Below are 12,949 nucleotides of genomic sequence, written 5' to 3' on the forward strand. Positions count from 1 at the left end.
TGCAAGCAACACTTGAATGAAAGATTACCCAAACAGTACTACATAGCTGACTTAATTCGATAGATAGTTCTTGGCAGTCTATGAAGCATGTGTTCAGTCTCCTCATCACTCTACTACTTCCACGATGCCAATATGTTTCAGGCACCACAGATAGACTGAATGATGTGGTGAACAATCGTGAAAGTCCACTTTCCTCACAACCATCATCCAAAGGTGAGTCTTGATAAGACATCCTTTTTAAGCTTGTTTTGGCCATCAAAAGGGGACAAACAATGCTTAGAATTTTGTCCATGTCTGTCACAGTGGACTTGACAGGTTGGTCTATCAGTGTGTTTTTGAAGTGCTAACAAAATGATTTCTGAACAACTGAATGCTTTACTAGCAGACTACAACTCAACCAAGTGACTTCTCTTGCCTGAATGCATTTTTTAAATAAATGTAATGACAACTTACAATTTCTGAAGACTCTGGTACTTATAGAATATGTCGCCATTCAATATCCGGAGTCGGTTCCTTTGCAGTGACCTGTGAGATGTGAATAGTTCATAAGGTCGACTAGGTAAAATAAAAAATGTCATAAACATAACATTGTGCCACCAAACAATACTGTGTCAATTAAAGGCCAAAACCTTTGATCCATTTTTATTACTATGTTCTCGGTCCAGTGTCTGTTTAAGGTTTCTATGTGACCACACGTTGTCCCGAATGCAAACAATCTTCCAATTATGTTTCAAATGGGACTGGTGATAAAACACATCATTATTCCAAACAGAAGAGGAACATCTTTCTTTATGGAGTGACAGAGATAATGCATAATTTTGACATTTGTAGCTGAATCGTTATCTAAGTTCATTCCACCTCGATTAGCACTATGGCCACGTTTACCCGAGGTTACGGAGATACACTTTGAATTAGTGAAGAAAGCATTTTAATTGAAAATGAACAATGTGGAAAATGCTGCAGTAGTCTACAGCACCTTGATGAAAGCTGAGCCAATTGGAGAAGGAAAAGGCGGCGATGATAAGCAATTGACATAATTGAATTATTCTGCATGCAAATTGGGCCTTCGAGGTTTACCCATCAAGCAAACACATTGTTTTGTTGATGAATAGTCAAGTGGAACTGGATGTCCCCAATATGGAAGGATGAGAAACATGGGGCCCAAATGGGCCATTATCTAAACGATGTAGGGCCAATATGATAGGGAGACATACTAGATTGTGAGACTGAGAAAGGGCGAGCTCGATGTGATAATTTATAGTCATTGTTGTCATTCTTTTGCATAATGTATGAATTGTGTATGTATGAATTATTTTATACATCATCTTGTTATAAATACATTTTGTTATAATCGTATCCTTACCTTCAGTTTGTCTCACATTCCAGTAGGTTTTAGTAGGCTTCAGTAAAGAGATTCCAGTAGGCTTTAGTTTGCTTCAGTAAAGAGATTCCAGTAGGCTTCATTAGGCTTCAGTAAAGAGATTCCAGTAGGCTTCAGTAAAGATATTCCAGTAAGCTTCACTAGGCTTCAGTAGGTTAAGTAAAGCGATTCCAGTAGGTTTTGGTAGGCTTCAGTATGCTTTAGTAGGCTTCAGTAAAGAGATTCAAATAGGCTTTATTAGGCTTCGGTAAAGAGATTCCAGTGGCCTTCATTCGGCTTCCGTAAAGAGATTCCAGTAGGCTTTGCTAGGCTTCAGTAGGTTAAGTAAAGCGATTCCAGTAAGTTTCGGTAGGCTTCAGTATGCTTTAGTAGGCTTCAGTAAAGAGATTCAAATAGGCTTTATTAGGCTTCGGTAAAGAGATTCCAGTGGCCTTAATTCGGCTTCAGTAAAGAGATTCCAGTAGACTTTATTAGGCTTCAGTAAAGATATTCCAGTAGGCTTCAGTAAAGAGATTCCAGTAGGCTTCAGGAGACTTTAGTAGTCTTCAGTAAAGCGATTCCAGTAGCATTAGTAGGCTTCATTAAAGATATTCAAGTAGGCTTCAGTGGGCTTTAGTCGGCTTCAGTAAAGATATTCCAGTAGGCTTCAGTAAAGATATTCCAGTAGAATTCAGTAAGTTTCAGCAAGCTTCAGTAAAGAGATTCAAGTTTCATTTTCCTCTTTCAAAAAGACTGTTCCAGTACAGCAGAGAACAGCCCTAGGACTTAAACCAACCTCCACAAACAAACTTCCATCAAGACACTCATTAGCTAACTGAGCGAGACACTTTGTTTAAATCCTTTTTCTCTTCCAATTCATAGGAGAAACAGAAAAAAGTATGCACACTTCCAGTCAGATGCAAATGTCTCAACGAAGAAGGCTATCAGGTGTGTATGTGTGTGAGTGAGCGTCATTATGTGCATAGTATTTATGAACTACTCAAAGGTGTGTGTGTGTCAACTCACATCATGGTGACGTTAATGGACACTGCTGGGACATGGTGAAACTGGGCGCCGTCACAGTCCAGCTCCAGGTCTCTGCACTGGCACAGCTCTGGAACAGCCCCCAGCACTGGAGGAGGAAGAGACAAGACAGAGGAAGAATATATTATTGTCTAACGCCAGAGGAGGTTGGTGGCACCTTAATTGGGGAAGACTGGCTCGTGGTATTGGCTGGATCCGAATTTGTGGAATTGTATCAAATACATCCAACACATAGTTTCCATGTGTTTGATGACATTCCATTCGCTCAGTTCCAGCCATTATTATGAGTTGTCCTCCCCTCAGCAGCCTCCTGTGTCTGACGAACATCCACGAGTCATACTGGACCAAAAAAAGATAGCAATGAAAATAAATTACAACAAGGAATTTGGACAACATTGTTGTTATAGAACTAGCGTTAAAGAGAAAATCCACTCACAAACTATCTTTCGGTATTTTCTTAATTAGTCCACCCACTGTTGATACAGTCCCAAAATGCATAGGCAAGACATTAGACTTTCAAGTTTTTGACTGCTGTCACGAATGTCGTAGAGAGGAGACCAAGGCGCAGCGTGATTTGAATACATACTTCTTTTAATAAAGAAATATACTGAACAAACGAAAATACAAAACGAACGTGAAACGTATAAACAATGATTGCAGACATGCAACATCACAAAGACAATAACCCACAAACCAAACTGGAAAATGGCAACCTAAATAGGATCCCCAATCAAAGACAACGATAAACAGCTGCCTCTGATTGGGAACCAATCTAGGCCACCATAGACCTACATATGTCTAGACTAGACACATACACCTAGACATACACAAAACCCTAGATAAGACAAAAACACACATACCACCCTCGTCACACCCTGACCTAACCAAAATAATAAAGAAAACAAAGAATACTAAGGTCAGGGCGTGACAACTGCTGACATACAAAACATTTTGGGATTGTATCAACAGTGAACTAATAAAAAAAATAAGATCTGAGAGACATAGGAGAGCATCAGGGACCAATCTTAATCACTGCCTATGTACGTTAGAGACACGTGACTTGTACTTGCTTTGCAGTTTTGCTTCCTTCCCTGTCTGGGCACACTGTTCTTACAAAGGCTAAAATCAGAGACCTTCTGCATCGCAAACGCGTGACCCCCCGCCAGACAACGTATTTGCCCATTACTCCACCGAAAAGGTACCAATTCGATAGCACTAGCGGAGACATTTCAAGATGTGGAATGAGGTTACGGCACAATCTCAACACCGTTACAAATGGCCACAGAGAAACAATGCGAAGCTGCAATCGATTGAATTGGGGCCTCATGTCAGAGGCTGACTCGGAGGCTCCAGGAATAGAGAGGATGACTGTGATTATGTGAGTAGTTTATGGATTATTTGTCAAAGACAAGAAGTCCAGGTTCCGGCAGGACATTTTTAAATGGATAAGGGACCATGTTTGATATAGGATACAGTAAAGTGGATATCATCAGAAAAAAATCCTTTATATCTGAGGGGAATTATAATCAGTCATAAAGGAATGGGAATACTAAAATATCAAGGGTATTCAAATCACGTCTTCAAGTTCTGTAGTGTTGATTTCCTTTTTCATTACTAGTTAATTTTTTGATCAGTGTCATCGAGTACACATATATTGTGTCATGACTAAATTAGGGGAAGAATGACAATCAGCAGTGTAATATTGATGTACTGTTGAGGACATATTTGAGGACACATTTGAATCATGTTCTGATGTTCAAAGAAAGAAACATCTGTAGAAAAAGAATGACATCTAATGCAATGCATATCTAATGACTAAAATGAAGAGGAGGTTTGCATTTGACCTGAAGTGTGACATCTCATATTCCTCACTCATTTCAAAAGTATTTTTGATACTATTGACGAAGAGATGTGGGAGGACATTTGGAGATATGCAAAAACAATATCTATATGTAATCGTACTAGAGCAATTCAATGAAGAATAATACACATATTGCATATATCCCCAAATCGCAGACATGCTTTTAGCCCCTCTTCCTCTTCTCCTCAGTGTCTTAAATGCAAAACTGATACAGGCACCCTAACACATTGTTTATGGTCATGTACCAAAATACAAAGATACTGGTCTGGTGTTCTGCAAGAAATTGAAAAGATCCTAGGGGTTGATCTAGAATTGGACCCAGTTTCTTTACTGTTGGGTCTCCCTAGTAGGCATGTTACTTCTGTGGGTAAGAGGAGGCTTTACAACATCCTTACCTTTGCAGCAAGGAAAAACATCATTTTACAGTGGATTAGTGATAAGGTTCCTTCTATTAAAGATTGGCATAAGACACTATTTGAATGGGTGCCTCTGGAATATTTGACATGTACATTGCATTCTAAAACAGATCAGTTCTACAAAGTATGGGAACCCTATCTAAATTACCTAGAACCTGAGGTATCAGCTAGTATGCTGCAAGGATTCTCTTAGAATGGTGGTGATCTATGTATTTCAGAATTACACTGTACGTTCCATGTGTGGAACCTAACTTCTTAGTTTAAACTGAGCTTTTTTGTTTAATTTCTGTTTGTAAGTTTGTTTAAAATGTATGTATTGAGAGACGTAATGATGGGGATGGGGTGAGAGAAGAGGGGAGAGGAAAATGGTGTGGGTATGTGTGTGTATGTGTATGTATATGTATATATATATATGCGCAGGTATGTGTAAGTGAGTGCTGTTTTTTTTGCTTTGTCTCTGTTGTTGTATCTCATAATATGGGTGAAAATTGTGAAATTCCAATAAAAATACTGTTTAAAAAATAAATAAAAAAGTATTTTTGAAAGAAGGGAAATTTGCAATTTTAAAACTTTCTTATCAGTGACCTCTGTCCTACTAACAATTTAGGAATGTTCTAGCAAGGAGATGTCAGACAAATCCTCATCTGTTTAAAGCACTGTCTTAATGCCTCGAGGCAGCACAAATGGACCATTCGAAACTGCTAGACTTCCATCTGGCCTGTATTATTCAGTTCCAGAACCACAAACTTAAATAAATAAAGACTTCTGAATGTTAGAATTGGAGATTAGGGACATCAGGAGAATTGGAGTGAAGCAGTTGCTATATTAAAACTTTGCTTCAGTCGATACGTTTTGGCTACATGTAAAGTTAGTATAGTTGTTCTACCTTTGACCTTACAGTACACAACAAATCAAATCATCAAATCAAATTTTATTTGTCACATACACATGGTTAGCAGATGTTAATGCGAGTGTAGCGAAATGCTTGTGCTTCTAGTTCCGACAATGCAGTAATAACCAACGAGTAATCTAACCTAACAATTCCCCAACTACTACCTTATACACACAAGTGTAAAGGGATAAAGAATATGTACATAAAGATATATGAATGAGTGATGGTACAGAACGGCATAGGCAAGATGCAGTAGATGGTATAGAGTACAGTATATACATATGAGATGAGTAATGTAGGGTATATAAACATAAAGTGGCATAGTTTAAAGTGGCTAGTGATACATGTATTACATAAAGATGGCAAGATGCAGTAGATGATATAGAGTACAGTATATACATATACATATGAGATGAGTAATGTAGGGTATGTAAACATTATATTAAGTGGCATTGTTTAAAGTGGCTAGTGATACATTTTTACATACTTTCCATCAATTCCCATTATTAAAGTGGCTGGAGTTGGGGTTTCAAACAACTAACTCACACATGTGGGAGGAGCACAGGGTCAGTTGAAGGGTCAGCTGCAGTGCCGCGGCTCTGGAGATATTAAGAGCACGTACCTTGGATCTGAAACCCTGGCCATCTAATTGCCAGTTCAACCCCCACATGTTTTACTGCCCTACCATCCACTTGCCCGTTCAATCCCCTCATGTTTTACTTCCCTGCCATCTCCTTGCCAGTTCAACCCCCTCATGCTTTACTGCCCTGCCATCTACATGCCAGTTCAACCTCCCCATGTTTTACTGCCCTGCCATCTACATGCCAGTTCAACCTCCCCATGTTTTACTGCCCTGCCATCCACTTGCCAGTTCAACCCCCTCATGCTTTACTGCCCTGCCATCTACATGCCAGTTCAACCTCCCCATGTTTTACTGCCCTGCCATCTACATGCCAGTTCAACCCCCCCATGTTTTACTGCCCTGCCATCCACTCGCCAGTTCAACCCCCTCATGTTTTACTGGCCTGCCATCTACATGCCAGTTCAACCCCCTCATGTTTTACTGCCCTGCCATCCACTCGCCAGTTCAACCTCCCCATGTTTTACTGGCCTGCCATCTACATGCCAGTTCAACCTCCCCATGTTTTACTGCCCTGCCATCCACTCGCCAGTTCAACCTCCCCATGTTTTACTGGCTTACCCCAGCCATACAGAGTGATTTCATTGAATTAGCTAAATATAACCCGAGGGCATTGTTCACCCATGGCTGTTTAATCATTCACTATAATATGCTATGTCAAATACATCATAAAGTATAGTAATATTCCAAGTAGCTCATCATTAATGAATGCGTATCATGGATGTATAATGAATACTTTTATCATGGTTGTGTAATAAATACTTTTATCATGGCTGTGTAATAAATACTTGTATCATGGCTGTGTAATAAATACTTTATATACTCATGGTTTATGTAAATGACTAAAGGAGATTTACAGTATTCTCTTGGATGAATTTCTGATGTACAGTACCAGTCAAAAGTTTGGACACACCTACTCATTCAAGGGTTTTTCTTTATTTTTACTATTTCCTACATTGTAGAATAATAACGAAGACATCAAAACTATGAAATAACACATATGGAATCATGTAGGAACTAAAAAAGTGTTAAACAAATCAAAATATATTTTACATTTGAGATTCTTCGAAGTAGCCACCCTTTGCCTTGATGACAGCTTTGCACACTCTGTAACTACTGGGGAGAAAAAGGAGTAAAAAGTACCCCCCCCCCCCCCCCCCAAAAAAAATAATACTGTGCAGTGTTACCATTCCCCAGATTACCAAGTTTTCCACAAATTGTGTGTAATTTGTTAATCTGCATGATTAAAATCTGTGTTCAGACGTGTTAGAAATTGAGAGTTCCTGCACCCTCGCAAAAGGAAAATCTCAGCTAAAGCACCCCCCCTTCTGATCTGTGTGGGCAGATGCAAAGAACTCGAGGTGAATCCGTTTAAGCACCGCCTTCGCCCAATCCTGATACGTTCAAATAACCAGTGACGAAAACCCACAAACCAGAACTAATGCTGCTCATTATCTCACGCATCCCATTCAGTGCCGGCAGATTCTTCGGTCTACACACATAATCTGCCCACGGGAGATTAGGCATTGCTAAACCATGTTTTTTTTAAACACAGGGGAATCAAAACTATTCCTAAAATGTTACGTGGCTCCTATAATATCTAGGTTGAAGTAATCTATACTCACAGAAATTAGTTAAAGTAAAGCTTCAAAACTTGAATTTATTATCCTGAATTAAAATATATAACAGTAGTTGAGAGCTGCTAACTTCACTGCAGCTCTGAAATCTGTTCAGCTCTGGTATTTCAAGTGAAGTCAACAGAGATGATTCTGAGAGAAGTGGTGATTGACAACACCCAGTGGCGACCCGTCATTCAGGGTGGGTGGGGCAGAGCTCCGATTGAGAAAATACGTTTTGAACAGCCACCCAACTCGGAATTCCAAGTCGGGAACTCGGGCCTATTTCTAGAGCTCTGATTCGACCTTGTTTTTTTCCGAGTTCCCAGTTGTCTTGAAAGCACCATAAATACAGAGAATGACAGACTTTGATGACTAAATTTGCCCACAAGAAGGACCCCAGCGCCACCTTCCTGTTCAAGTGAGCACAGCACAACAATGGTCCCAAAATGTATTGTATGCTGCTGCATAAATTATGTAATATGCCAGGGAGATATGTATACTGTAGCTAAGAAAGTAATACCAAGTGTATGTTGTGTAGTAAGCTGTTAGTAACCCATGTGCCTCACCCTTATAATTTGGTCCCTTTCCCCGTCAGAACTTAGCCTACTGTTCTGACTTGGTGGTGCACATGTAGCCTGTAGCCTGTGTTAGAGAAATCATTGAATATTGTAAGAGCTTTCTTTGTCTGCTTATATGCCCCCGTTATTTATCCTATGGTTCTGACTTGGTGTACAGGGAGAATACTGTAAGAATGGCCCATGTTCTGAATTTTGTCACTGTACATTTCAAAAGTGCTGAACAAATAGTTGTATTGACTATGTCCATCGTAGCTTGCTAATTAATGTCTTCATCAAAATTACAGATTGCCTCTTATGCGCTCATCATTCCCTTATGCCATAGTTTGTACATCTCAATTGTTATAGGCCTATTGCTTTATATATTCATAATTTTAGGCAATGTTGGAAGGATTTCATTGTTTTGCTTACTTTGTGTATTATAACTAGCTCATGTGCTTTTCTTGACGAGGAGGAGATACTATATAATGTTGTTTGGTCTGTAACCATGTTTGCCAGTGGCAATCTCTTCCCATTCAAATATTTGTTTTCAACAAAAAGTTCAGTAATAGACCCATGTAATTCCAGTTGATATTGTGAGGTTTGTTATGTTTGCACAATGCGCTGTATGTGCGTCAGTGTATTCTATATAAAAGTGGATTCTCATGATTGTATTTTCCTTATTTTTTAGACCACATAGGCCTAATAAAATAGTTTAAATGGTAGGCTAGCCGAGTCTCTCTCTCTCTGTCTCTGTGTGGTGTTTTTCTGTGGTGACTTAAAGAAGAGTAAAGTTGAGGCCTCAACATCTTGCCGAATTTATCTGAACTAACATCTCCATTTTTAAAGTGCTGAACAAATAGGCCTACCTCGCTGCAGCTCTTTTGCTTGCATTTGCTTATACTTAGAGCTAAGTGTTAATGATATAAGAATAAACATCATGAATTTAATGAACATAAATGTAATAATGTTTGTGTATGGTTCAAAAGTCAAAACTAATTTTGGCATTTGTTATTATTGAAGGAGAATGCAGCTCTTATCGACTTACACAAATCCACAAGGATTTGTTTAAGTTCACTCCATGGTGCTGAAAGGAAAGCTCTGCTGTTGGGACAGCTTTATGGAGGTCTTAACAGTGTGTGGGCACCATTTGTTCCCATTACAGTGCAACTATTATGTATTGTTTAGTGTTGTGTGTTGTGTTGTGTAGTTGCTTTGCTGGAATGCATAAAGAAAAATATGTTGAATTTGCCACACCAAGATTTACATACTAAAATCACCACTGACAACACAACAACAGATTCCGGAGAAAATTAGCGGAAGGGAAAGTTATCAGTGTAGGCAGATTGATGGTATAAAACTATATTAAAGAACATACTTTTAAATAACAATGAAATGTGAATCAAATGGATGTGGAGAGAGCAATTGGACTAGGATTGTGTTTTTCTGTCAAATACTTTTGAAGAGCAGTAATTGTAGATGAGCACACCCCATATCCTACACAGACTGTTATATGGACATCTGATGAAAGGCCTCATTTAAATGTGATACTCTTATCGTCTATTAATGATGAAAACTCATTTCCGATGCCGTGACATTTTGCATTGTACACTGATTGGCAACCACTAAAGACATAATTATGTCCCTATAAATACTTTCACTTTGAAACATCCAGAGAAGCAATATCCATCTTCATATCCATGCCCAAAAGTAATGAACATGGTTAGTTGGAGAACAATAATAGATTTTGGGACCTATAAAAGGTAAAACAACTGAAGGAGTCATATTGCTCCAGACAGTGGTGGAGTCCATTCATTGTTCATTTCTATCATATTTTATGACCATTTTGCTCTAATGTTCATTGAAAAAACACATATTTGACCATATCACTTCAAGACAATTGTCACGCCCTGACCTTAGTATTCTATGTTTTCTTTATTATTTTGGTCAGGTCAGGGTGTGACGAGGGTGGGTATGATTGTTTTGTATTGTCTAGGGGTGTGTGTGTAGTCTAGGCATATGTAGGTCTATGGTGGCCTGAATTGGTTCCCAATCAGAGGCAGCTGTTTATCGTTGTCTCTGATTGGGGATCCTATTTAGATTGCCATTTTCCAGTTTGGTTTGTGGGTTATTGTCTATATGTAGTTGCATGTCAGCGCTCGTTATATTAGCTTCACGGTCGTTTTGTTGTGTTGTATAGTTTGTTCAGTATTCTTCGTTAAATAAAGAAGTATGTATTCAAATCACGCTGCGCCTTGGTCTCCTCGTTACGACGAACGTGACAACAATAACAATGAATAAACCTTTGTGTGCCCTTTCAAACCTGAATTTGTAATAATCTTCTGTTGAATCTGACAATTAATCTTGATGGTTGTACAGTCGTCTTAAATAAAACTGTGAAGGACCTCGGCGTTACTCTGGACCCTGATCTCTCTTTTGACGAACATATCAAGACGGTTTCAATGACAACTTCTTCCATCTACGTAACATTGCAAAAATCAGAAACTTTCTGTCCAAAAATGATGCAGAAAAATTAATCCATGCTTTTGTTACTTCTAGGTTAGACTACTGCAATGCTCTACTTTCCGGCTACCCGGATTAAGCACTAAATAAACTTCAGTTAGTGCTAAATATGGCTGCTAGAATCCTGACTAGAACCAAAAAATGTGATCATATTAGTGCTAGCCTCCCTACACTGGCTTCCTGTTAAGGCAAGGGCTTATTTCAAGGTTTTACTGCTAACCTACAAAATATTACATGGGCTTGCTCCTACCTATCTTTCCGATTTGGTCCTGCCGTACATACCTACACGTACGCTGCGGTCACAAAACGCAGGCCTCCTAATTGTCCCTAGAATTTCTAAGCAAACAGCTGGAGGCAGGGCTTTCTCCTATAGAGCTACATTTTTATGGAATGGTCTGCCTACCCATGTGAGAGACGCAGACTCGGTCTCAACCTTTAAGTCTTTACTGAAGACTCATCTATTCAGTAGGTCATATGATTGAGTGTAGTCTGGCCCAGGAGTGTGAAGGTGAACGGAAAGGCTCTGGAGCAACGAACCGCCCTTGCTGTCTCTGCCTGGCCGGTTCCCCTCTCTCCACTGGGATTCTCTGCCTCTAACCCTATTACAGGGGCTGAGTCACTGGCTTACTGGTGCTGTTCCATGCCGTCCCTAGGAGGGGTGCGTCACTTGAGTGGGTTGAGTCACTGACGTGGTCTTCCTGTCTGGGTTGGCGCCACCCCTTGGGTTGTGGCGTGGCGGAGATCTTTATGGGCTTGTCTCAGGATGGTAAGTTGGTGGTTGAAGTTATCCCTCTAGTGGTGTGGGGGCTGTGCTTTGGCAAAGTGGGTGGGGTTATATCCTGCCTGTTTGGCCCTGTCCAGGGGTATCATCGGATGGGGCCACAGTGTCTCCTGACCCCTCCTGTCTCAGCCTCCAGTATTTATGCTGCAGTAGTTTATGTGTCGGGGGGCTAGGGTCAGTCTGTTATATCTGGAGTATTTCTCCTGTCTTATCCGGTGTTCTGTGTGAACTTAAGTATGCTCTCTCTAATTCTCTCTTTCTTTCTTTCTCTCGGAGGACCTGAGCCCTAGGACCATGCCTCAGGACTACCAGGCATGATGACTCCTTGCTGTCCCCAGTCCACCTGGCCATGCTGCTGCTCCAGTTTCAACTGTTCTGCCTGCGGCTATGGAACCCTGACCTGTTCACCGAATGTGCTACCTGTCCCAGACCTGCTGATTTCAACTCTCTAGAGACAGCAGGAGCGGTAGAGATACTCTCAATGACCGGCTATGAAAAGCCAACTGACATTTACTCCTGAGGTGCTGACTTGTTGCACCCTCGACAACTACTGTGATTATTATTATTTGACCATGCTGGTCATTTATGAACATTTGAACATCTTGGCCATGTTCTGTTATAATCTCCACCTGGCACAGCCAGAAGAGGACTGGCCACCCCTCATAGCCTGGTTCTTCTCTAGGTTTCTTCCTAGGTTTGGCCTTTCTAGGGAGTTTTTCCTAGCCACCCTGCTTCTACACCTGCATTGCTTGCTGTTTGGGGTTTTAGGCTGGGTTTCTGTACAGCACTTTGATATATCAGCTGATGTAAGAAGGGCTATATAAAATACATTTGATTTGATAATATCAATTCATTTAATGTGGACCCCAAGAAGGGGTCCAATAGGAAAGCTACTGAAATAAAAGATCCCAGAAATGTTCCATACGCACAAAAAGTTTATTTGTCTCAAATTTTGTGCACACATTTGTTGACATCATTAGTGAGCATTTTTCCTTAGCCAAGATAATCCATCCACCTAACAGGTGTGGTATATCAAGAAGCTGTTTGAGCAGCATGATTATTATACAGGTGCACCTTTTGCTGGGGACAATAAAAGCCACTCTAAAATGTGCAGTTCTTCCACAGGAGGGGTGCGTCACTTGAGTGGGTGCCACAGATGTCTCAAGTTTTGAGGGAGCGTGCAATTGACATACTGACTGCAGGTGTGTCCACCAGAGCTGTTGCCAGAGAATTTAATGTTAATTTCTCTTCTATATGTC

At 40.2% G+C, this 12,949-nt stretch overlaps 1 protein-coding gene across 1 annotated transcript in view; it reads right to left on the bottom strand.

The window, feature by feature from the left end:
* LOC120046958 (relaxin receptor 1-like) overlaps positions 1–12,949 on the bottom strand; it is a 132,556-nt gene that overhangs the window by 27,369 nt on the left and 92,238 nt on the right. Inside the window, exons 4-5 of the mRNA XM_038992510.1 lie at positions 2,387–2,492; positions 454–525 (exon numbers count right to left, since the gene is read on the bottom strand). Coding sequence (XP_038848438.1) covers positions 454–525; positions 2,387–2,492 — 178 coding nt within the window. The remainder of the gene's footprint in view (positions 1–453; positions 526–2,386; positions 2,493–12,949) is intronic.

This window comes from Salvelinus namaycush, chromosome 5 (assembly GCF_016432855.1).
Source record: "Salvelinus namaycush isolate Seneca chromosome 5, SaNama_1.0, whole genome shotgun sequence".
NCBI lineage: Eukaryota > Metazoa > Chordata > Actinopteri > Salmoniformes > Salmonidae > Salvelinus > Salvelinus namaycush.